The sequence below is a fragment of the Rhinoraja longicauda genome, chromosome 3, assembly GCF_053455715.1.
Source record: "Rhinoraja longicauda isolate Sanriku21f chromosome 3, sRhiLon1.1, whole genome shotgun sequence".
Lineage (NCBI taxonomy): Eukaryota > Metazoa > Chordata > Chondrichthyes > Rajiformes > Arhynchobatidae > Rhinoraja > Rhinoraja longicauda.
The window spans coordinates 95,782,484-95,809,189 of record NC_135955.1 but is presented as its reverse complement, the minus strand read 5'-3'; the positions used below and the strand labels follow the sequence as shown (position 1 = coordinate 95,809,189).

At 47.8% G+C, this 26,706-nt stretch overlaps 1 protein-coding gene across 2 annotated transcripts in view; it reads right to left on the bottom strand.

Annotated features, from left to right (window-relative positions):
* Positions 1–26,706, bottom strand: part of snx25 (sorting nexin 25) — a 204,173-nt gene that overhangs the window by 170,704 nt on the left and 6,763 nt on the right. For both annotated transcript variants that reach the window (XM_078396686.1, XM_078396687.1), the window contains exon 3: positions 23,983–24,369. In XM_078396686.1, coding sequence (XP_078252812.1) covers positions 23,983–24,255 — 273 coding nt within the window. In that variant the 5' untranslated portion in view covers positions 24,256–24,369. The remainder of the gene's footprint in view (positions 1–23,982; positions 24,370–26,706) is intronic.

The following is a 26,706-nucleotide window of genomic DNA, read 5'->3' as shown; positions in this document are numbered from 1 at the left end:
TCGTCTCTATAAGATCCCATCTCATCCTTGTAAACTCCAGTGAATACAAGCCCAGTCTTTCCAATCTTTCCTCATATGACAGTCCCTCCATCCCAGGGATTAACCTTGTGAACCTACGCTGCACTGCCTCAATAGCAAGGACGTCCTTCCACAAATTAGACCAAAACTGCACACAATACTCCAGATGTGGTCTCACCAGGGCCTATACAACTGCAGAAGGACTTCTTTGCTCCTGTACTCAAATCCTCTCATTATGAAGGCCAAAATGCCATTAGCTTTCTTCATTGCCTGCTGTACCTGCACGCTTACTTTCAGTGACTGGTGTACAAGGACACCAAGGTCTCTTTGCACTTCCCCTTTACCTAATCTGACACCATTGAGATAATAATCTGCCTCCTTATTTTTGCCGCCAAACTGGATAACCTCACATTTATCTATATTATACTGCATCTGCCCACTCATTCAACCTGTCCAGGTCACCCTGCAACCTCCCAACACCCTCTTCGCAGTTCACACTGCCACCCAGCTTTGTGTCATCCGCAAACTTGCTAGTGTTACTTCTAATTCCATCATCCAAATCATTAATATATATTGTAAATAGTTGCGGCCCCAGCATTGAGCCTTGCGGCACTCCACTCGCCACTGCCTGCCATTCTGAAAAGGACCCGTTTATTCCTACTCATTGCTTCCTGTCTGCCAACCAATTCTCTGTCCATGTCAACACCCTACCCCCAATACCATGTGCTCTAATTTTGCTCACCAATCTCCCGTGTGGGACCTTATCAAAGGCTTTCTGAAAGTCTAGATACACTACATCCACTGGCTCCCCTTCATCCATTTTACTTGTCACATCCTCAAAAAATTCCAGAAGATTAGTCAAGCATGATTTCCCTTTCATAAATCCATGCTGACTTGGACCAATCCATTTAATGCTATCCAAATGCACCGTTATTACTTCTTTAATAATTGACTCCAGCATCTTCCCCACCAATGATGTCAGGCTAACTGGTCTATAATTACCCGTTTTCTCTCTCGCTCCTTTCTTGAAAAGTGGGATAACATTAGCTATCCTCCAATCCACAGGAACTGATCCTGAATCTATTGAACATTGGAAAATGATCACCAATGCGTCCACTATTTCTAGAGCCACCTCCCTGAGTACCCTGGGATGCAGACCATCAGGCCCTGGGGATTTATCATCCTTCAGTCCCATCAGTCTACCCAATACTATTTCTCGCCTAATGCAAATTTCTTTCAGTTCCTCTACCCCCCCTAGATCCTCTGTCCTCCAGTACATCTGGGAGATTGTTTGTGTCTTCCTTAGTGAAGACATCCGAAGTTCCTGTTCAACTCTTCTGCCATTTCCTTGTCACCCATAATAATTTCACCCGTTTCTGCCTTCAAGGGACCCACATTTGTCTTTACTAATCTTTTTCTCTTAACATACCTCAAGAATCTTTTACTGTCCTTCTTTATATTTGTGGCCAGCTTCGATTCGTCCCTCATCTTTTCAGCCCGTATTGCCCTTTTTGCTATTTTCTGTCGTCCTTTGAATGTTGCCCAATCCTCTGGCTTCCCGCTACTCTTTGCTATCTTATACATCTTTTCTTTTAGTTTCATTCCATCTCTAACTTCCCTCGTCAGCCACGGTTGCCTCCTGCTCCCCTTAGAATTTTTCTTCCTCTTTGGAATGAAATGATCCTGCGTCTTCCGGATTATGCCCAGAAATTCCAGCCATTGTTGTTCCACTGTCATTCCTGCTAGGATGCGTTTCCATTCGACCTTGGCCAGCTCCTCTCTCATGCCTTCATAGTCCCCTTTGTTCAACTGCAACACTAACATTCCTGGTTTAACCATCTCCATCTCAAATTGCAGATTAAAACTAATCATATTACGGTCACTACCTCCAAGCGGTTCGTTTACCTTGAGTTCCCTTATTAAACCTGGTTCATTGGACAACACTAAATCCAGAATTGCCTTCTCTCTGGTAGGCTCTAGTACAAGCTGCTCTAAGAATCCATCTCAGAGGCACTCTACAAACTCCCTATCTTGGGGTCCAGAACCAACCTGATTTTCCCAGTCTACCTGCATGTTGAAATCCCCCATCACCACAGTGGCATTACCTTTGTTACATGCCAGTTTTAACTCCTGCTGCAACTTACACCCTATATCCAGGCTCCTGTTTGGGGGTCTGTAGATAATTCCCATTAGCGTCTTCTTACCATTATAATTCCTCAACTCTATCCACAGTGACTCTACTTCGTCAGTCCCAATGTCACCCCTCGCAAGGGACTGAATTCCATCCCTCCCCAACAGAGCTACCCCACCGCCTCTGCCCACCTGCCTGTCCTTTCTATAGGATGTATAACCCTGAATATTCAGTTCCCAGGCCCGATCCTCCTGCAGCCACGTCTCTGTAATCCCCACAATGTCGTATCTACCAACCTCTAACTGAGCCTCAAGCTCATCCACTTTACTTCTTATACTTCGCGCATTCATATATAGTACTTTTAATCCTTTGCTCATCTCAGCTTTCACATCGATTCCTATTACACTTGGCCATTCTCTCCTATTCCTTCGTGACCTTTTTGGCCCGTTAATTCTGGGGTGTGTCTTAATTTTTCCTATACCATCTTTCCCTTTAACTCCATCCTTGTCTATCCCATTTGAACCCCCCCCCCCCCCCCCCCCCCCCCACTATGTAGCACATACAATAGACAATAGACAATAGGTGCAGGAGTAGGCCATTCGGCCCTTTGTGCCAGCACCACCATTCAATGTGATCATGGCGATCATTCTCAATATACCCCGTTCCTGCCTTCTCCCCATACCCTCTGACTCCGCTATCTTTAAGAGTTCTATCTAGCTCTCTCTTGAATGCATTCAGAGAATTGGCCTCCACTGCCTTCTGAGGCAGAGAATTCCACAGATTTACAACTCTCTGGCTGGATTATTAAAAATAAAAGCAAGGAAACATGTTTTAAAACTCATCCCATTCTTCTCCTGGATGTCCAGAATTAAAGGACGTTCTTTTAGAAAGGAGATGAGGGGGAATTTCTTTAGTCAGAGGGCGGTGAATCTGTGGGATTCATTGCAACAGAAGGCTGTGGAGGAAACGTCAGTGGATATTTTTAAGGCAGAGATAGATAGATTCTTGATTCATGCGGGTGTCGGGAGTTATGGGGAGAAAGCAGGAGAATGGGGTTAGGAGGGAGAGATAGATCAGCCACGATTGAATGGCGGAGTAGACTCGATGGGCCGAATGGCCTAATCCTACTGCTATTCCTTATGACCTTATGACCCAGAGCAAGACAGATGCAGTTACAGAAAGTGAGCTTATTAAATAAACTCTGAGGACATCATAGGAAAACCATTAACAAAATTATTTTCAAATAGCCATTTTAGAACATGCGATGTATTTTTCTTGTCTGGTCATGAAGTTAGTGTACGACAGAGAGAAGCAGCCCCGTCTCTTTGTTACTACACGTGTCAAATGTTTTTGAGGTGGCACAGTCAAGCACCCATTGTAAGCTCTCGAGGGAACAAAGACGGCAGTCAGCAAGTCTAGACAGTAGACCTAAAGTCAGCGTATCATAAGCTCACTTTCATTGCTGGCGAAATAGAGTATAAGAGTCAGGAGGTAATTTTACAGCTTTATAAGACTTTATTTAGGCCGCATTTGGGGTATTGCGCGCCCTGTTCCGGCCTGCTTCAAAGTTTCCACGATTGTTCCTGTACCCAAAAAGCCAATGACTACAGGCCTGTCGCACTGACCTCTGTAAACATGAAGTCCCTTGAAAGACTTGTGCTGGCCCACCTGAAAAATATCACAAACCCCCTGCTGGACCCCCTGCAGTTTGCATACTGGGCCAATAGATCGGTGGATGACGCAGTCAACCTAGGCCTGTACTTCATCTTGCAGCACCTAGACCGCAAGGGGACCTACGCAAGGATTTTGTTTCTGGACTTTAGCTCTGCATTTAACACCATTGTGCCAGAGCTACTACACTACAAACTCTCCCAGTTGACTGTGCCTGAACCCCTCTGTCAGTGGATCGTCAACTTCCTGACAGACAGGAAGCAGCAGGTGAGGCTGGGAAAGCACATCTCGGACCCGCAGACCCTCAGCATAGGAACACCACAAGGATGTATACTCTCCCCTCTCCTTTACTCTCTCTACACCAACGACTGCACCGCCACAGACTCCTCTGTCAAGCTCCTCAAGTTTGCGGATGACACTACCCTGATTGGACTGATCCAGGATGGGGAGGAATCTGCCTACAGATGGGAAGTGGCACAGCTGGCGTCCTGGTGCCATCGCAACAACCTGGAGCTCAATGCTCTCAAGACAGTGGAACTATTTGTAGACTTTAAAAGAGATCCCCCTCTCCCCCTCCCCCCCCCCCCCCCCCCCCCCCCCACTCACCATCAACAACACCACAGTCAAATCTGTGGAGTCATTTAAGTTCCTTGGAACCATCATCTCCAGGGACCTTAAATGGGGGGCCACCATCGACTCCACAGTCAAAAAGGCCCAACTTTCTGCGGCAGCTGAAGAAACACAATCTGCCACAGGCAATGATGGTCCAGTCTTATACTGCCATCATAAGAGTCTGTCCTCACCTTCTCCATCATGGTCTGGTTTGGCTCACCCACCAAGCACGACATCTGGAGGCTGCAACGGATCGTTCGCACAGCTGAGAAGGTTGTTGGCCGCAACCTTCCCCCCATTGACGAACTGTACACTGCAAGGGCCAGGAAGCGAGCGGGCAAGATCATCTCTGACCCCACTCACCCTGGCCACAAACTCTTTGAAGCACTTCCCTCTGGAAGGCGACCCCGGACTGTCAAAGCAGCCACAGCCAGACATAAAAACACGAGGAGTAGCTCTACTCAACAGCCAAAAGTCTGTAGCCTCCTATCGCTCTGGTATTTTATTTCATTCTTCTCATGTTTAAGTTATAATGTTTTATTTGCAATTGTCTACTGTATATCGTGTTGTTACTTGCGAATGGAGCACCACATACTTGGCTAATAAGGTAGACACAAAATGCTGGAGTAACTCAGCGGGTCAGGCAGCATCTCGGGAGAGAAGGAATGGGTGACGTTTCGGGTCGAGACCCTTCTTCCGTCTGAATGTCACCCATTCCTTCTCTCCCGAGATGCTGCCCGACCCCCTGAGTTACTCCAGTATTTCGTGTCTACCTTCCATTTAAACCAGCATCTGCAGTTTTTTTCCTATACATACATGGTTAATAAAATTTATTCAATTCAAATCAATCCAATTCATTCTGGTTGCCCAAAGACAGGAAGAATGCGGAGACTTTGGGGGAAGAGTGCAGAAGCAATTTACCAGCTTGCTGAAGATAGGCACAAAACGCCGGAGTAACTCGGCGGGACAGGCAGCACCTCTGGAGAGAAGAAACGGGTGACGTTTCAGGTCGAGACCCTTCTTCAGATTCCCGAAACGTCACCCATTCCTTCTCTCCAGAGATGCTGCCTGTCCCGCTGAGTTACTCCGGCGTTTTGTGTCCGTGTTCGGTGTACACCAGCATTTGCAGTTCCGTGCTACACGTTAGCAGATTGCTGCCTGGATTAGAGGGTATTAGCTAAAATGAGATGGTGGACATGTGTTGGATTGTTTTTGCTGGAACGCCACGGGATGAGGAGAGACCTAATTGAACTATATACAAAATTATGAGGGACGTGGACAAGGTCGAGTCGGCACTTTTTACCCCAGGAAGGAAATCGTCAAATACTAAAGGGCACAGCTTTAATGTAACAGGGGCAAAGTTTAAAGGAGAATGCACGTGATATTCATTTTAAAGCACAGAGAGTGGTGGGTGCCACACTGCCAGGGGTAGGAGTAGAGGTAGATCCACCAATCAGCCAAAACATTATGACCTGATCAGCCAAAACGTTATGCCCACCTGCCGAATATGCTGTTGGTTCTCCGTGTGCAGCCCCATACGCAGCAGGGTGCGATGCACTGTGTATTGTGACACATTCCTCCCGTGACCACCTACTTGTGTCACAGTAGACCTTCTGTCGGTTCGGACCAGACGGGATAGCCTTCGTTGCCCTCGCGCATCGATGAGCCTTGGGCGCCCAACACCCTGCCTGTCGCCGGTTTGTGGTTTGTCCCTCCTCGGACCACTGTCAGTAGGTACTCACCACTGCTGACCGGGAGCACCCCACAAGCCTTGCCGTTTCAGAGATGCTCTGACCCAGTCATCTGGCCATTAACAATTTAGCCCTTGTCAAAGTCGCTCAGGTCTTTACTCCTGCCCATTTCTCCTGCATCCAACACGTCAACTTCAAGAACTGACTGTTCACTTGCTGCCTAATATATCCCACCCCTTGACAGGTGCCATTGTAACAAGATAATCAATGTTATTCACTTTGCCTGTCAGTGGTCATAATGTTTTGGCTGATCGGTGTATGACAATATAATTTGAGAGCTTTTGGATAAGTACATGGATACGCAGGGAAAGTAGGGGTATGAATCACGTGCAGGTAGACTACAGCTTTTATTTGTTTGTTTAGTTTTAGTTTATTGTCACGTGTACCGAGGTACAGTGAAAAGCTTTTTTGTTGCGTGCTAACCAGTCAGCGGAAAGACAATACATGGCATCATGTTTGGCTCAGGCACTGTGGGCCAAAGGGCCTGTTCCTGTGCTGTAATTTTCTACAGACAGACACAAAAAAGGTGGAGTAACTCAGCGGGTCAGGTACAATCTCTGGATGAGAAAAATAAAATCCACTACATTCCATGTTCTGTACCATCATGAGGGAATGCACAAAGAAAGCACTTGCCACTTCACTGTGTAATAAAACTTGCCCCACACATCTCCTCTAAACTTTGTACCTCTCATCGTAGCATTTAATTCTGGATTTAATTATCTATATACTAAAACTCTAGTTTGTTTGTTTGTTCCTGAACTACAGCCAAAACGGTACACGATAGCGCGACAATTTTAGGCCCACCTTACTCACCGTCGTCCCTTTGGTGCTGATGGAAGAAGTTTCATTGAAATCGGTGTTATATTTTTAATGTTATTCACGTTTTAAAGTTTAAATCTATCTCCTAGGGAGGGAGGGAGGGAGGGAGGGAGGGAGGAGGGAGGGGGAAGGGGGAAGGGGGGAGAGAGGGGTGAGGGGGAGGGTGGGAGGAGGGGAGGGGAGAGGGAGTGGGGGAGGAGAGGGAGTGGGGGAGGTGCTGCACCAATGCAGCAGAGGTTTGGGCCCAACGGGTCCACATGGTCTAGTTTATTTTAAAACCCTTGCCAGGATGAGAATTAAACTCATTCTGGCCGCAGGCTTAACAGTGCAGCACGATAATCACTATGCTACTAACAATGTCACTACCTTTAGCAGCTTAATGCACTTCAAGTAATGTCACCTTAACAGGGTACAAACAGTTAAAAAAAAGTATGCCGAAGATCTTTTTAGATTTTTAAATTGTTTTTTTAGATTTAGAGATACAGCGCAAAAAACAGGCCCTTCGGCCCACCGAGTCCGCGCCGCCCAGCGATCCCCGCACATTAACATTATCCTACACACACCAGGGACAATTTTTTTAAATAAAAACATTTTACCCAGTCAATTAACCTACATACCAGTACGTCTTTGGAGTGTGGGACGAAACCGAAGATCTAGGAGAAAACCCACGCAGGTCACGGGGAGAACGTACAAACTCCGCACAGACGGCGCCCGTAGTCAGGATCGAACCTGAGTCCCCGGCGCTGCATTCGCTGTAAGGCGGCAACTCTACCGCTGCGCCACCGTGCCGCTCGTGGCATGTAATTCTATCAGTTACACAGCAAATAGGCACAGTGCAGACAGGAGACCGAGGACCTCGTGCCCTGGTGACGAGACAACAACCTTTCTCTCAATGTCAGCATGACAAAGGAGATAGTGATGGACTTGAGGACCTAAGAACACTGAAGAAGTCTGGTCTACCCCAACAGCTGCTGACGACATTCTACCGCTGCACCACAGAGAGCATCCTAACACATGGCATCCCTGTGTGGTACCTCAGCTGCACGGAGGCAGAGAGGAAAGCTCTTCAGCGGGTAGTGCATAGAGCTCAGAGGACCATCGGAACACAGCTACCAGCCTTGGAGGGCATCTACAACACACGATGCCTCAGGAAAGCCACCAGCATCCACAAAGACTCTTCACACCCCTGCAACAGTCTGTTCGAACTTCTACCATCGGGCAGACGATACAAGGCCTTCTACGCCTGCACCTCCAGACTCAGGAACAGTTTCATCCCCAGGGCCATAGCTGCTATGAACCGGTCCTGCTGAGCCGGATGGTCACATCGCACAGTGAACCGGCACAGACCTACTTGCACTTTATTCTGTCTTAAAACTGTTACAATGTTTCGTTGGGTTGTTTTTGTTTAAATTAATACTGACTAGCTAATTAAATTAATATGTAAAATATCCCTAGAGTGCGTTGGGTAGTGTTAATGTGTGGGGATCGCTGGTCGGCGGGGACAATAGACAATAGACATATAGACAATAGGTGCAGGAGGAGGCCATCCGGCCCTTCGAGCCAGCACCACCATTCAATGTGATTATGGCTGATCATTCTCAATCAGTACCCCATTCCTGCCTTCTCCCCATACCCCCTGACTCCGCTATCCTTAAGAGCTCTATCTAGCTCTCTGTTGAATCTATTCAGAGAATTGGCCTCCACTGCCCTCTGAGGCAGAGAATTCCACAGATTCACAACTCTCTGACTAAAAAAGTTTTTCCTCATCTCTGTTCTAAATGGCCTACCCCTTATTCTTAAATTGTGGCCCCTGACATTGGGAACATGTTTCCTGCCTCTAACGTGTCCAACCCCTTAATAATTTTATACGTTCCTGCGCCTGCCTTCAAGACGTTCACGTTTTGTAGGTTAGTTTGCTTGGCATAAGTGTAAAATATCCCTAGAGTGTGTTGGGTAGTGTTAATGTGCGGGGATCGCTGGTCGGCGGGGACTCGGTGGGCCGAAGGGCCTGTTTCCACACTGTATCTCTGCACTAAACTAAAGAGAGGGGTGGAAGCTGTTCTCAAGTATGGCTTCTGTACCTTCTGCCAGATGGGAGCAGGGAGAGGGAGGAGTGACCTGGAAGGGAACAATCAAAGGCTTGTCAGAGTCTTCCATTGTTGGCTGCTCTTCCCGAGGCTCCATGAAGTACACGTGGAATCAATGGTGCACACATAGAGGTCCCACCAGGAGTCTGGCTTCATGGAGCTTTGTTTTCATTCAGTCACTGCCTGAGTTCATTATGCTAGAGCTGCTATATAAAAGAGCTAGAGGCACAGAAGGCATTGAGACATGTGCAAAACCCACATGCAGAAAAAAAGTCCACATCTTAGGGCAGCATGGTAGTGCAGCGGTAGAATTTCTGCCTTACAGCACTAGAGACCCGGGTTCAATCCTGACTACGGGTGCTGTTTCTACTGAGTTTCACTGTAACCGCATGGGTTTTCTCCGGGTGCTTCGGTTTCCTCCCACATTCCAAAGGCCTACAGGTGTGTTGGTTACTTGGCTTCGGTAAAGACTGCTTTATCCACTTTGGCGGCAAAAACAAGGAGGCAGATTATTATCTCAATGGTGTCAGATTAGGTAAAGGGGAAGTGCAACGAGACCTGGATGTCCTTGTACACCAGTCACTGTCACTGAAGGTAAGCGTGCAGGTACAGCAGGCAGTGAAGAAAGCTAATGGCATGTTGGCCTTCATAACGTGAGGATTTGAGTATAGGAGCAAAGAAGTCCTTCTGCAGTTGTTATAGGGCCCTGTGAGACCACATCTGGAGTATTGTGTGCAGTTTTGGTCTCCTAATTTGAGGAAGGACGTCCTTGCTATTGAGGCAGTGCAGCGTAGGTTCACGAGGTTAATCCCTGGGATGGCGGGACTGTCATATGAGGAAGGATTGGAAAGACTGGGCTTGTATTCACTTGAGTTCAGAAGGAGGAGAGGGGATCTTATAGAGAAGTATAACATTATAAAAGGACCGGACAAGCTAGATGCAGGAAAATGTTCCCAATGTTGGGGGAGTCCAGAACCAGGTGCCGCAGTCTTAGAATAAAGGGGAGGCCATTTAAAACTGAGGTGAGAAGAAACTTTTTCACCCAGAGAGTTGTGAATTTGTGGAATTCTCTACCACAGAGGGCAGTGGAGGCCAATTCACTGGATGGATTTAAAAGAGAGTTAGATAGAGCTCCAGGGGCTAGCGGAATCAGGGGATATGGGGAGAAGGCAGGCACGGGTTACTGATGGTGGATGATCAGCCATGATCACAGTGAATGGTGGTGCTGGTTCGAAGGGCCAAATGGCCTCCTCCTGCGCCTATTTTCTATGTGTATGGTGATCGCTGGTCGGTGCAGACTCAGTGGGCCAAAGGGCCCGTTTCCACGCTGTATCTCTAAATTAAACTATCTTGCAGAGAGCAGGTGAACATGGTGAGAAAATTGGCAGCTGATGATGGAAGATTGAAAATGATGTTGTACATGATCACCAATCGTAGAAAACAATACATTCAATTCTCCATCCAATATATTTGTAACCCGAGGCCGGAAAGAGGAGGGAAAATAAATAAATCATATCCATATTAGAAATAATACAGATGACATTAATACAAAATTTATACTATTTCCAGCTATTGTTAAGTATGGATGCATTTTTCTAGAATGGCAAAGAGAAGTCAGTTTGTGCACAAAACACGTGAAGCCCGATTTATGGGAAATAATAGAACTATTATTTTGGGGCGAGGGATAAGGAAGAACTGATTGAGATATTTATGTATCGATCAGTAGGGCGGCACAGTGGTGCAGCTGGTAGAGTTGCTGCTTACAGCGCCAGAGACCCGGGTTTGATCTTGTCTACCGATGCTGCCTGTGTGCAATTTGTACCTTCTCCCCATGGGATTTCTCCGGGTGCTCCGGTTTCCTCCTACATCCCAAAGAAGTGCAGATTTGTGGGTTAATTGGCTTCTGTAAAAATCGCCCTGAGTGTGTGGGAAGCGGATGCAAAATTGGGATAACAGAGAACGTGTGATCGGGGGATCGCTGGTCGGCGTGGACTCGGTGGGCTGAAGGGCCTGTTCCCACGCTGTATCTCTGAACTAAAGAGCTTTATCATTGTGAACTGAATGGGAATCACAGAAACTTAGTGTGCAAAATATATCCATGTAAACATCAGCAGGGCAGCACAGTGGTAGAGTTGCTGCCTCACAGCTCCAGAGGCCTAGGTTCGATCCTGACTACGGGTGCTGTCTGTACGGGGTTTGCACCTTCTCCCCGTGACCTCCGTGGGTTTTTCTCCAGTATAATAATAATAATAATAATATTCATTTATTGTCATTGCAACGAGTACAACGAAATTAAAAAATAGCCAATCCTGACGGTGCGTACAAACATATATGCAATAAATGCAAAAACAAATAAATACATAAATACAATTATATTAAGTACAAGATTTTTTAACGGTGCTGCCTAGTGCACAGGTAGTGTTCAGTTCTCGTATGGCCCTGGGGTAAAAACTGTTCTTAAGTCTGTTTGTTCGGGATTTGATCGACCTGAAACGTCGACCAGAGGGCAGATGAACAAACAGGCGGTGGCCGGGGTGGGATGGATCTTTTATTATTTTGCCTGCTCTACTGAGGCAGCGTAGGCTGAACAGGTGCTCCAGGGAGGGCAGTGAGCAGCCGATGATCTTCTGGGCCGTCGTGATGACCCTCTGAAGGGCCTTCCTGTCCTTTTCTGAGCAGCTGGCGTACCATGTGGTATCTTTGGTTTCCTCCCAAACTCCAAAGACGTGCAGATTTGTAGGCTAGTCGGCTTGGTAAAAAGTATAAATTGTTCGTAATGTGTGTAGGATATAGAAGGATATAGGATATAGAATTTAGAAGGATGAGAGGAGATCTTATCAAAACGTATAAGATTATTAAGGGGTTGGACACGTTAGAGGCAGGAAACATGTTCCCAATGTTGGGGGAGTCCAGAACAAGGGGCCACAGTTTAAGAATAAGGGGTAGGCCATTTAGAACTGAGATGAGGAAAAACTTTTTCAGTCAGAGAGTTGTGAATCTGTGGAATTCTCTGCCTCAGAAGGCAGTGGAGGCCAATTCTCTGAATGCATTCAAGAGAGAGCTAGATAGAGCTCTTAAGGATAGCGGAGTCAGGGGGTATGGGGAGAAGGCAGGAACGGGGTACTGATTGAGAATGATCAGCCATGATCACATTGAATGGCAGTGCTGGCTCGAAGGGCCGAATGGCCGAATGGCCTCCTCCTGCACCTATTGTCTATTGTCTATTGATAGTGTTAATGGGCGGGGATTGTTGGTCGGCGGGGGACTCGGTGGGCTGAAGGGCATGTTTCCACACTGTATTTCTAAACAAAGCTAAATAGAGGGGAAGAAGTTGTTCTCGAGTATGGTAACGTGGAGTTTCAAGCTTCTGTACCTTCTGCCAGATGGGAGCAGGGAGAAGGAGGGATGTCTTGGGTGGGACGGTCAAAGACTTGGCAAGAGTCTTCCATTGTTGGCTGCTCGGTGGGCCGCAGGGCCTGTGTCAGCGCTGCCTCTCTATAAACTAAACCAGAATCCAAAAGCAAGCTGTCCGTCCGGTCTGACAGCAGCAGCACCTCCGCTTGCAGCCGGCAGTTCAATTTTTCACTTCTGCAGGAACTTGATGGACCTCCATCTCACAGCTCCATCGCAGAGCCAACGGAGCACGGCATTTTGCAAAAGGAACAACAAGGCAAAGTACGCACAACCGATCGGCGAGCTATCGGAAAATGTAATGCAAGACGAGATTCAAGAGCGACGTGTGATGACGGCAGTAATGGATTGCAGTGGATGTACTAACAGTTTGTTCATCCACTGCATATCATTATCTAATCAGCATACAATGCTGTAGCAAAGTAATCACAGCCAGCCCTTCAAGGCAAGGAGTGACTTTAATTGCAGGATACTAATTTATCCAGTGTGTTCTCTCGCACACGATAATCAAACAACCACGGGCTGATTCTGCCAGGAAAATAACAGCAGGACTAAGGGCACTCACCATTATTTATGTACGAATCGTGTACACAGATGGCTGGGGAGGATATTTTTAAGGAGGTTGACACATTCTTGGTTCGTAAGGGTGGCAGGGGTTATGGGGAGAAGGCAGGAGAATGGGGGTTGGGAGGGAGAGATAGATCAGCCATGACTGAATGGCGGAGTAGAGTTGATGGACTGAATGGCGGAGTAGAGTTGATGGACTGAATGGCGGAGTAGAGTTGATGGGCTGAATGGCCTCATTCTGCTCCGAGAACTTGGGAACTATCTTCCATGTCCTTCCCCCTTGGCGATTCACCTCCCTCTGACGAAAGGAATTCCTCCTCATCTCCCGTGAGGTCGGGGAGGGGTATGTGGATAGTCCGGAGGTCAGCATTGAGAAGGAGAAGATACGAGATGTCACACGACACCTAAATCTTCAGGCCAGATGAGATCCATCCCAGTGTGTTCATCCCAGCGAGGGAGGCAATGGCTGGGTCGCTGAGGGAGGTCTTTTCAACTCTGTTAACCGCTGCTATGCTGCTGATATACTGGACAATGTTGTTCCTTTATGTGTCAGTGGTTAGGAACTTCTCCGTGGGTTGTCGCCTTGTCGTGGTGGAGAAGCTCGTGTGGTCCTGAGATCCTGAGAGCGATGCCGTCTGGAGCTACGCTCCTGGTAGGGTCACCCATGGCGGTGAGGCCGAGGGGGAGGTCCCTGACAAAGAGCGATCCAACCAAGACCTCAACGGTGGAACAGACGGAGGGAGGATGACGGCTGACTTTAGTGGAGCGTCACAACGGCTGGGAAGGCGGGTGGATGAAGGCTGCAGCAGAAAAGGGTCCCCGGTCGTCTTGGACTCCACGCCACTGGATCCTGACCCAGATCTGTCAAGGACCATGTGGTGGCTGTCTGTGCACCAGTCTCCCCACGTTAAACAAAGTCACGCACGGCCGTCCGACCCTACGGAGAGGACAGTCACACTCGCTTCCAGTGACCGCCGATGATGATGTTGAGTGGTAGGAAGAAAATAACTTCTGAAGAAGTCTGAAGAAGGGTCTCGACCCGAAACGTCACCCATTCCTTCTCTGCTGAGATGCTGCCTGACCTGCTGAGTTACTCCAGCATTTTGTGAAATGAGTGGTAGGAAATTTATTGGAGATGAGAATAATTCATTTAGGTCCACACTTGGTTCCACGTGTACTGTAGATTACTCCACATGTGAATAAAGGGAGATAATGTTACCCTGGATACACTATTGATCAGAAAGTGTCTTGCGATCCGAATGAATCTTACCTGCCACGGATAATTCATTCCCCTGTTTGCCTCCTTTTTATTACCTTTTTATTTGTTTAGTTCAGAGATACAGGCCCTTCGGCCCACCGAGTCCGCGCCGAGCTACGATCACCCCGTACACTAACACTAGACTACTTACACTAGGGACAATTTACAATAGACAATAGACAATAGGTGCAGGAGGAGGCCATTCGGCCCTTCAAGCCAGCACCGCCATTCAATGTGATCATGGCTGATCATTCTCAATCAGTACCCCGTTCCTGCCTTCTCCCCATACCCCCTGACACCGCTATCCTTAAGAGCTCTATCTAGCTCTCTCTTGAATGCATTCAATTTTATCCAGCCAATTAACCTACAAACCTGTACGTCTTTAGAGTGTGGGATGAAAAAAAAAGCATCCGGAGAGAACCCACGCAGGTCACGGGGAGAACGGACAAACTCCGTACAGACAGCACCCGTGGTCAGGATGGAACCTGGGTCTCTGGTGCTCAAAGGCAGCAGCTCTACCGCTGTGTCACCGCGTGCCAGCTCTTTCCTACACAGTGTATTCCTCAAGAGACTCCCTAAATCCCTGCTAGCCATACTGGATATGTTTCCTTCATCCCCTCTCCCCCCCCCTCCCTCCCCGATCAAACATTTCATATCTTGGTTCTCTCATGTTGCTGTCCATATCTTTGTCCCTCACCAGAACACGCTGACCCTGAGCTCTTGTTAACTCTCTTAAAAACACTCCCACTTGTCACTTTGCAATAAAGAAAAAAAAAAGAACTGCAGATGCTGGTTTATGCCAAAGATAGACACAAAATACTGGAGTTACTCAGTAAATGCTGGAGAAATGGATAGGTGACGCTTCGGGTCGGGACCCTTCCCAAAACACCACCCATTCATTTTTTCCAGAGAAGCTGTCTCAGTCGCTGAGTCACTCCAGCATTTTGTGCCGATACCACTTGTCAGTTGTTGTTCCACCCGCAAGCTCCCAAACTACTTTCGCCGGCCGCCTGTCACTTCTGCGGCGAAACACGTGCAGGTTTGTAGGTCAATTGGCTCTGGTATAAATGAAAAATGTCCCTAGTGTGTGTAGGATAGTGTTAATATGCGGGGATCGCTGGTCGGCGCGGACCCGGTGCGCCGAAGGGCCTGTTACCGCGCTGTATCTCCACACGGCACGGTGGCGCAGCGGTAGAGTTGTTGCCTTACAGTGAATGCAGCGCCTGAGACTCAGGTTCGATCCTGACTACGGGCACCGTCTGTACGGAGTTTGTACGTTCTCCCATGACCTGCGTGGGTTTTCTCCGAGATCTTCGGTTTCCTCCCACACTCCAAAGACGTACAGGTATGTAGGTTAATTGACTGGGTAAAATGTAAAAATTGTCCCTAGTGTGTGTAGGATAGTGTTAATGTGCGGGGATCGCTGGGCGGCAGGGACTAGGTGGGCCGAAGGGCCTGTTTCCGCGCTGTATCTCTAACAAAAAAATCTAAACTAAACTAAACTGAACAAATTAACTTAAACGCCCCAGGCAATGGGAGCAAACATCTGTGAGGACATTGGTCGCTATGAGTATAAGCAAACCTGAGAACCCCAGCCGTTTTTAAATCACCAAAATAACAACTATGCAAATCTTTCTCGGCTGAAGTCTATGTACATCTTTGCACTTCATTTTCTAACACTGTTCTAGGCAGACTGCCAAATCATTTTTACAGTCAGTAATTTGCCCAAAATTCTCCCACCCACTAACATCCCACAGTAAGTTTCATTCACTATTGTTTGCTGTCTGTTTCCTAACATAGAGAATTCAAAAAAAGTGTCCATTTTATTTGCAAATCCCTCATATTCATGTTCCCTTTCTTCCTTAGCCTTGCTATTTGAAAGACATTTGGACAGCCGCTTGAATAGGGATGAGGGGTGATCTTATGGAAGCGCACAAAGTCCTGAGAGGTGTAGGAAAATAACTGCAGATGCTGGTTCAAATCGAAGGTAGACACAAAATGCTGGAGTAACTCAGCGGGTCAGGCAGCATCTCGGGAGAGAAGGAATGGGTGACGTTTAGGGTCGAGACCCTTCTTCAGACTGAAGAAGGGTCTCGACCCGAAATGTCACCCATTCCTTCTCTCCTGAGATGCTGCTGAGTTACTCCTGATAGGAATTCATCGGGTTGGGCAAGTTAGAGGCAGGAAACATGTTCCCAATGTTGGGGGAACCAGGGACCACAGTTTAAGAATAAGGGGTAGACCATTTAGAACTGAGATGAGGAAAAGCTTTTTCAGTCAGAGAGTTGTAAATCTGTGGAATTCTCTGCCTCAGAAGGCAGTGGAGGCCAATTCTCTGAAATGCATTCAAGAGAGAGCAAGATAGAGCTCTTAATGATAGCGGAGTCAGGGGGTATGGAGAGAAGGCAGAAACGGGGTACTGATTGAGAATGATCAGCCATGATCACATTGAATGGCGGTGCTGGCCTACTAAGTTCGCGCTGACCAGCGATCGCCCCGTACTCGAGCACTATCCTACACACACTAGGGACAATTTACAATTTTACCAAAGCCAATTAACCTACAAACCTGCACATATAAGATAATTAGGGGATTGGACACATTAGAGGCAGGAAACATGTTCCCAATGTTGGGGGAGTCCAGAACAAGGGGCCACAGTTTAAGAATAAGGGGTAGGCCATTTAGAACGGAGATGAGGAAGAAGGCAGGAACGGGGTACTGATTGAGAATGATCAGCCATGATCGCATTGAATGGCGGTGCTGGCTCGAAGGGCTGAATGGCCTACTCCTGCACCTATTGTCTATTGTCTATTGTCTTTGGCGTGAGGGAGGAAACCGGAAAAACCCCACTCGGTGACAGGGAGAACGTACAAAGTCTGTACATACAGCACCTCGTAGTCAGGATCGAACCTGGCGCTGTAAGGCAGCAACTCTACTGTTGTGCCACTGTGCTGCCTCACAATCTGCATTTTGTCCCTTAACCTACAAGGCAGGTCGAACCAGTCTGGCAACTTTCTCCACCATAACATGAACAACTCTCCACACCTGCCGATAACCACTAAACTGTGGCGACCCATCCTATCACAAACATTCCTTTTGTTCAACACATCGCTCTCCCTCCCCCCTGACACCCCTTTATTTCTTCCCCAGCACTGAGAAAGGGTGGCACACCCAAAATGGAGACAAAATGCTGGAGTAACTCATTGGGTCGAGACCCTTCTTCAGACACCAACTCGACCCAAAACGTCACCTGTTCCTTCTCTCCAAAGATGCTGCCTGACCCACAGAGTCACTCCTGCATTTTTGTGTCTATCTTTGGTGTAAACCAGTATCTGCAGTTCCTTCCTTCCTTCACAATGTGATCAGCCATGATCACATTGAATGGCGGTGCTGGCTCGAAGGGTCGAATGGCCTCCTCCTGCACCTATTGTCCATTGTCTATAATCCCGAAACATTGCCAATTCCTCTTTCCCCACAGAAGTGACTTGACTTTGCAATTTTTCCAATATTTGTTGGTTTTGTTTCTGATTTTTTTCCCCAGTTTTTTTTTTTCAATTACCCAATGCAATTTGGTGGTATTAATATGCCAGTCGTGTACCTGGAATATCTTACTTGAAGATCAAGTTCGATGCCAGTTAAAACAATCACCCCCAAAAGTAAAAGGCATTCCCACTTACAGCTCCGGAAACACCAGCAAACAAGGTTGTGCTGTGGGAACCCACCCGTGGAAGATGGAACCCGGGACCACCAAACAAGACCATGCTGGAGACGTTGATGGAAGACGCATACGTAGAGACAAAAGGGGAGCTGGCCAGCTGTACGGAGGACAGAGATGTGTGGGGCGTCCATCACCGTGCCCGTCGCAAACCAGCGCCACTGCGTCGCTAATGTTCTCAATGTTTTAATTAATTAATTAATTCAATTGATTGATGAATTGATTGATTAATTAGTTGATTAAATTATGAAGAAATTTACTATTTTGCTGCACCTAAAGACACTGTAAATTCCTTGTTCCAATGCAAAGGAGTAAAATGCATTCACCTGTACTTTATCGCGGAAATTAAAACATTTTAAGTCGCGATTAAGTTATTAACTTTGAAGGATGTCCAAGGATGTCCATGTGTAGTAGGAAGGAACTGCAGATGCTGGTTTTCACCAAAGATAAGACACAAAATGCTGGAGTAACTCAGCGGGACAGGCAGCATCTCTGGAGAGAAGGAATGGGTGCCGTTTCGGTTTGAGACCCTTCTTTAGGTGTGAGGAAGGGTCTCGACCCGAAACGTCACCCATTCCTGCTCTCCAGAGATGCTGCCTGTCCCGCTGAGTTACTCCAGCATTTCATGTCGATCTTTGAAGTTTTGTTCACGCCAGCCCCAAAACTGGATGATAACTATAAAAATATATAAATAAGAAACTTGGGAACACACATTGCAAACTTGGAAGAGTTTTAATTCCCCGCATAGAACACATAGGAGAGGACAGCAGAGGAACTGGCCCTTCAGCCCATGATATCTATGCTGAGCAAGTTAAACTCGTCTCCTCTGCCTGCACATGACCCATCTCCCCTCATATCCCTGTGCGCATCTAAAGGCCACTTAAATGCCACTGTTGTGTCTGCCTTCACCATTACCCCGGGCAGCACGCCCCAGCCTCCCACCATTCTCCCAGTAAAAGGGCTGGCGTGAACAAAACTGGCTCGAAGGGCCGAATGGCCTACTCCTGCAACTATTGTCTATTATCTATAAAAAGAAAACTTGCCCCAAGCATCGTTTAAGTTTGCCCCTCTCCTCTTCAGTCTCTTAACATTTCCATGGGGAAAATGGTTCTGACCATCGACTCTATCTGTGCACAAAATGCTGGAGTAACTCAGCAGGTCAGGCAGCATCTCGGGAGAGAAGGAATGTGTGACGTTTCGGGTCGAGACCTTCTTCAGACTGAAGAAGGGTCTCGACCCGAAACGTCACCCATTCCTTCTCTCCCGAGATGATGCCTGACCTGCTGAGTTACTCCAGTATTTTGTGAATAAATACCTTCAATTTGTACCAGCATCTGCAGTTATTTTCTTATACTCTATCTGTGCCTCTCATAATTAAAAATAATTCTATCGGGTTACCCCCTCACCCTCCGATTCTCCAGACTAAGCAATCCAAGTTTGTCCAAACTCCCCCTCAAGCTAATAATCTCTCAGCCAGGCAGCTTCCGGGTAAACCTCTTCTGCACCGTCTCCTAAGCCTCAACGTCCTTCCCGTAACAGGGGTGAACACAACACTCCAAATGCAGCCTAACTAGTCTGAAGAAGGGTCTCGACACGAAACATCACCCATCCCTTCTCTCCAGAGATGCTGCCTGATACTCCAGCATTTTGTGGCAACCTAACTAAAGTCCTATCAAGCTGCAATGTGACTGATTGCTGGACAGACTTCTTCGTGGATTGTCACCTTGTCGTGGTGGAGAAGCTCATGTGGTCCTGAGAGCGATGCCGTCTGGAGCTACGCTCCTGGTAGGGTCACCCATGGCGGTGAGGTCGAGGGGGAGGTCCCTGACAACGAGCGATCCAACCAAGACCTCAACGGTGGAACAGGCGGAGGGAGGATGACGGCTGACTTTAGTGGAGCGTCACAACGGCTGGGAAGGCGGATGGATGACGGCCGCAGTGGGCGGGTGCTGTAGACGGGAAGGTAGACCCTCCCGCCCCCACGAGTCTCGGGCAGATGAGGCTCGTCAGCCTGGGAAGGCAGTCCATCTAGGAGAGGGACAACTCTGATCTAAAACCTCGGCTTGTACTCGCTGGAATTTAGAAGATTGAGGGGGGATCTTATAGAAACTTACAAAATTCTTAAGGCGTTGGACAGGCTAGATGCAGGAAGATTGTTCCCGATGTTGGGGAAGTCCAGAACAAGGGGTCACAGTTTAAGGATAAGGGGGAAGTCTTTTAGGACCGAGATGAGAACGTTTTTTTTCACACATAGGCAGGAACGGGGTACTCTATTGAGAATGATCAGCCATGATCACATTGAATGGCGGTGCAGGCTCGAAGAGCCGAATGGCCTACTCCTGCACCTATTTTCTATGTTTCTATGTTTCTACCTCCACTGCCTTGTGACCATATTCAAAGGCTCCAGGAGTAAACCTCAAGAAAAATCCGGAGTCGGAGTCCGGAGGCAGTTCGTCGTTGTCTACAACCTCGTTCTGGCAGCTCTTGCCACGGCACTGGTGCCAAACTGTAACAGCCCTGCTGTTCCTTTGGATGAATCAGCAACGTGGAGAGGGGGGACGTGCTGCACGGGCAACAGCCTGTCCTTCACACGACATCGCCCAGGCTTGCATCCGACCCACACATCCATGCTGCTCTAGCTGAGGTTTGGAGCAAGCAGCCAACACCCAGGATGCATCACCCATGGTCAGCCATGACCGAGGGGGGGGGGGGGGGGCTTAGACCTTAGCCCTAGTACACTGTGGACGGCTCGATTGTAATTGTGTATTATCTTTCTGCTGACAGGTTAGCATGCAACAAATGTTTTTCACTGTGACTCGGTACACGTGACAACAAACGAAACTAAAAAAAACCTTAAGCCTCTACTTGCTATTGAGGGCGTGCGGCGTAAGTTTACTAGGTTAATTCCCGGAATGGCAGGACTGTCATATGTTGAAAGACTGGAACTGAGATGAGGAAAAACTATTTCAGTCAGAATCTGTGGAATTCTCTGCCTCAGAAGGCAGTGGAGGCTAATTCTCTGAATGCATTCAAGAGAGAGCTAGATAGAGCTCTTAAGGATAGCGGAGTCAGTGGGTATGGGGAGAAGGCAGGAACGGGGTACTGATTGAGAATGATCAGCCATGATCACATTGAATGGCGGTGCTGGCTCGAAGGGCCGAATGGCCTCCTCCTGCACCTATTGTCTATTGCAAAACTTAACTAATGAATAGCAGTAAAAAGGGAAAATATCCCTAAAAAATATCACTGAACAGGAGACATGAGAGGATGAATAGAAGGGGAAAAACAGGCAAGGGAACAAATAATAAAAGACATCAGAGTGTTGCAGATAACAAATCTGTACAAGATCTAGATCAATCTGAAATGAAATGTAGCCCGACGCCAAAATAAACATCATGTAGAAGCCAGGTGGTGTGGTCGGAAATTAATCTGTATTCCAGCACCAACTCCGATCATTGTAGGCTATTATGAAATATCATTCACAGGTGTCATAGCATATGGGGCCAATATTACAGCAATAATGGCCTGATCTTATTAAAAAGTAACCTGAAGTGAACGGCATAATGCTAAAATCAATATCAGACACAGGCCATCACAAAGAGAACTGGTTCCCTCCCCGTCTTGTTAATTGAATTCAGTACCAGAGGATGACAAAGAACTGGAGGTGGCAGGTATGTAGAACGAGAAGCCAGAGGAGGCAGTTAAGGCAGGTTCTGTAACAACATTTATAAGACCCTGGTGCAGGAAGGAACTGCGGATGGTGGCTTAAACCAAAGATAGACACAAAAAGCTGGAGTTACTCAGCAGGACATGCAGCATCACTGGAGAAAAGGAATAGGCGACGTTTCAGGTCGACCCGAAACGTCACCTATTCGTTTTCTCCAGAGATGCTGTTCGACCCGCTGAGTTACTCCAGCATTTTGTGTCTATCTTTATAAGACCCTTGGACAGATACATGAATAAGAAAGGTTTATAAGTTGATAGGTTCTTGGGGCAGAATTAGGCCATTCAGCCCATCAAGTCTACTCCACCATTCAATCGTGGCTAATCTATCTCAACCCCATTCTCCTGCCTTCTCCCCAAAACCCCTGACACCTGTCCTAATCAAGAATGTATAAATCTCCACCTTAAAAATATCCATTGGCCTCCACAGCTTTCTGTGGCAATGAATTCCACAGATTTACCACCCTCTGACTAACGAGGGATTTGGAGGGGATATGGACCAAGCTCGGGCGGGTGGGACCAGCGTAAATGTGGCACCTTGGTCATCATGGACAGGTTGGGCCGAAGGGCCTATTTTTATGCTGCATAACTCTATAAGACAGCCATCATTCTGCTTCTCGTGATTATTCTGGCCCACTGATTCCACTTCCCCGGCCCTTCAGACCCGAGCAACACTTCAGGTACACGAGAAATGTTCTACGTGAATTCTTATTGCATCCACCAGCATTGTACGCATTGCATCCAAGTTCCATAAATCCAGAAGAACCTATTTGGGGCGGCACAGTGGCACAGCAGTAGAACTGCTGCCTTACATCACCAGAGACCCGATTCCATCCTGAGCTCGGGTGCTGTCTGGTGCTTATTCTTCCCGTGGCTGCGTGGGTTTTCTCCGGGCTCCCCGGTTTCCTCCCACATTGCAAATACGTGCAGCTTTGTAGGTTAATTGGCTTCTGTTTTGTTTTTTTAATTGTCCCTAGAGTGTCGGATAGTGTTCGTGTGATTGCTGCGTGGACTCGGTTGGGCGAAGGACCTGTTCCACACTGTTGCCAGAGGTTGGTGAATCGGTGGCATTCATTGCTACAGACGGCTGTGGAGGCCAAGTCATTGGGTATTATTAAAGTAGAGATCGATATGTTCAGGATTAGCAAAGGTGTCAAAGATGAGGGGGGAGAAGGCAGGAGAATGGGATTGAGAGAGACAAATAGATCAGCCATGATTGAATGGCGGAGTCGACTTGAAGGACTGAAAGGCCAAATGCTGCTCCTATGCCTTCATAAGTTCTAGGAGCAGAATTAGGCCATTCAGCCCATCAAGTCCACTCTGCCATTCAAACACAGCAGATCTATCTCTCCCTCTCAACCCAATTCTCCTGCCTTCTCCCCATAACCCCCGACACCCACACTAATCAAGAATCTGTCAATCTCCACCTTAAAAAAGCTCTAAAGAAACTGATAACATGGGAAAATCATACAGGAAATAGGCAGAGAGGGGATGGTACAAGCAGATGTATATTTATTTCTAAATATAATTTTTAATTGTTATTTTTTCTGGGGCTAACGCCAATTGTCATTTTGGTTGAGACCTTTACTTGCGTGAAAGGTGGGAGAATAAAACAGTGGGCGAGAGATGTACAAGCTGTGGAACTCTCTGCCTCAGAAGGCAGTGGGGGCCAATTCGCTGGATGCTTTCAAGAGAGAGTTAAATAGAGCTCTTAAAGATAGCGGAGTCAAGGGATACGGGTAGAAGGCAGGAACGGGGAACTGATTGTAGATGGTCAGCCATGTTCACGGTGAATGGCGGCGCTGGCTCGAAGGGCCGAATGGACTACTCTTGCTACTATTGTCTATTGTCTATAACCTTCCCTTCAGCTGACAATGAACCATTCTACATTTCCCTTGATCACCGTCGCCGTTGATCTGTCGATCTCACACCTTCCCCTTCCATATCTCTGTGCCTCCCTCTCCCGACTCTCGGTCTGAAGTAGTCTTGACCCGCAACAGCACCCATTCCTTCATCTCCAGAGATGCTGCCTGTCCCACTGAGTTACTCCAGCATTTTGCGTCTCTCTTCGGTGTAAGTCAGCATCTGCAGGAGGAGGAGGAGGAGGAAGAGGGGGGAGGGGGGAGGGGGGAGGAGGAGAGGGTGCTGCATCAATGCAGGAGGTTATGGGCCCAACGGGTCCACTTGGTCCAGTATATGATTAGATTGCAACGACTTACCGTGAGCTGTCGCAACAAGGGGGCCACCCCGATGGGTCTCTCCTCTCTGGGGAAACGAGGCGCCTTGACGTTGCTTTGCTTCGCCAGCACCAGGAAGGTGCCCAACAGGAGGCTGCTGAGGGACAGGGCCGAGTAGAGCAGGAGCCTGCCTAGAAGCCAGGCGAAGAAGGGCCACGACTCCTCCACCGACCGGGAGAGAGAAGCCGCGAAGAAGCAAAGCACGGCCAGCAGAAAGTAGTAACCGCTTCTGCCATCAGGACACATCGTGACCATTGCATGTCCTCCAGCACAAACCAGCTCCACCTCCCCTTAAACGCATCCACGTCCATAACACTTGCAAACATGTGGAAGGCACTTATGAAGACTCGGGGGTTCAATTCGCGGCACCTGGGGAAATATTTGAAAAATATATACAATTGACAATCGTCCAGGAAAAAAAAAACCCTCTGAAAATGCAACATTCAATGTAAATAGGCAACCAAGCATTATCTTATACTGAGCACTGTATCTCACTCCAAGGCACAAACAAACCATTGTAACCTGCAGCTGCTTCAGTGCCAAATCTGGAAATGTGTCATCTCTTTTGTAAATGGGAGTCTCCGGGTAAATAAATCACTGCTGATGGTGTTTGTCAGATCATCTCTTGGGCAGTAGGTTTTGAAAGGAGGCGAGCGAGCAAGCGAGGGTATAACATATAACATATAACATATAACAACTACAGCATGGAAACAGGCCTGTCCGGCCCTACCAGTCCACGCCGACCATTCTCCCTGACCTAGTCTCATCTACCTGCACTCAGACCATAACCCTCCAATCCCCTCCTATCCATATACCTATCCAATTTACTCTTAAATAATAAAATCGAGCCAGCCTCCACCACTTCCACCGGAAGTCCATTCCATACAGCCACAACCCTCTGAGTAAAGAAATTCCCCCTCATGTTACCCCTAAACCTTTGTCCCTCAATTCTGAAGCTATGTCCCCTTGTTGGAATCTTCCCCACTCTCAAAGGGAAAAGCCTACCCACGTCAACTCTGTCCGTCCCTCTCAAAATTTTAAAAACCTCTATCAAGTCCCCCCTCAACCTTCTACGCTCCAAAGAATAAAGAACCAACCTGTTCAACCTCTCTCTGTAGCCTAAGTGCTGAAACCCAGGCAACATTCTAGTAAATCTCCTCTGTACCCTCTCCATTTTGTCGACATCCTTCCTATAATTTGGCGACCAGAACTGCACACCATACTCCAGATTCGGCCTCACCAATGCCCTGTACAATTTCAACATTACATCCCAACTTCTATACTCGATGCTCTGATTTATAAAGGCAAGCATACCAAACGCCTTCTTCACCACCCTATCCACATGAGATTCCACCTTCAGGGAACAATGCACAGTTATTCCCAGATCCCTCTGTTCCACTGCATTCCTCAATTCCCTACCATTTACCCTGTACGTCCTATTTTGATTTGTCCTACCAAAATGCAGCACCTCACACTTATCAGCATTAAACTCCATCTGCCATCTTTCAGCCCACCCTTCCAAAAGGCCCAAGTCTCTCTGTAGACTTTGAAAATCTACCTCACTATCAACTACTCCACCTATCTTAGTATCATCTGCATATTTACTAATCCAATTTGCCACACCATCATCCAGATCATTAATGTAAATGACAAACAACAGTGGACCCAACACAGATCCTTGGGGCACTCCACTAGACACTGGCCTCCAACCTGACATACAATTGTCAACCGTTACCCTCTGGTATCTCCCATTCAGCCATTGTTGAATCCATCTTGCAACCTCACTATTAATACCCAACGATTTAACCTTCTTATAAGAAAATAACTGCAGATGCTGGTACAAATCGATTTATTCACAAAATGCTGGAGTAACTCAGCAGGTCAGGCAGCATCTCGGGAGAGAAGGGATGGGTGACGTTTCGGGTCGAGACCCTTCTTCAGACTGATGTCGGGGGTGGGACAAAGGAAGGATATAGGTGGAGACAGGAAGATAGAGGGAGATCTGGGAAGGAGGAGGGGAAGGGAGGGACAGAGGAGCTATCTGAAGTTGGAGAAGTCAACGTTCATACCACCGGGTCGCAAACTGCCCAGGCGAAATATGAGGTGCTGCTCCTCCAATTTCCGGCGGGCCTCACTATGGCACTGGAGGAGGCCCATGACAGAGAGGTCAGACTGGGAATGGGAGGGGGAGTTGAAGTGCTGGGCCACCGGGAGATCAGTGGCGTTAATGCGGACCGAGCGCAGGTGTTCAGCGAAGCGATCGCCGAGCCTGCGCTTGGTTTCGCCGATATAGATGAGTTGACATCTAGAGCAGCGGATGCAATAGATGAGGTTGGAGGAGGTGCAGGTGAACCTCTGTCTCACCTGGAAAGAATGTTTGGGTCCTTTGATGGAGTTGAGGGGGGAGGTAAAGGGACAGGTGTTGCATCTCGTGCGGTTGCAAGGGAAAGTGCCCGGGGTTAGGGTGGTTTGGGTAGGAAGGGACGAGTGGACCAGGGAGTTGCGGAGGGAACGGTCTCTGCGGAATGCAGAGAGGGGAGGGGATGGGAAGATATGGCCAGTGGTGGGGTCCTGTTGTAGGTGACGGAAATGTTGGTGGATGATATGTTGGATCCGCTGGCTGGTGGGGTGGAAGGTGAGAACGAGGGGGATCCTGTCCTTGTTGCGAGTGGGGGGATGGGGAGCAAGAGCGGAGCTGCGGGATGT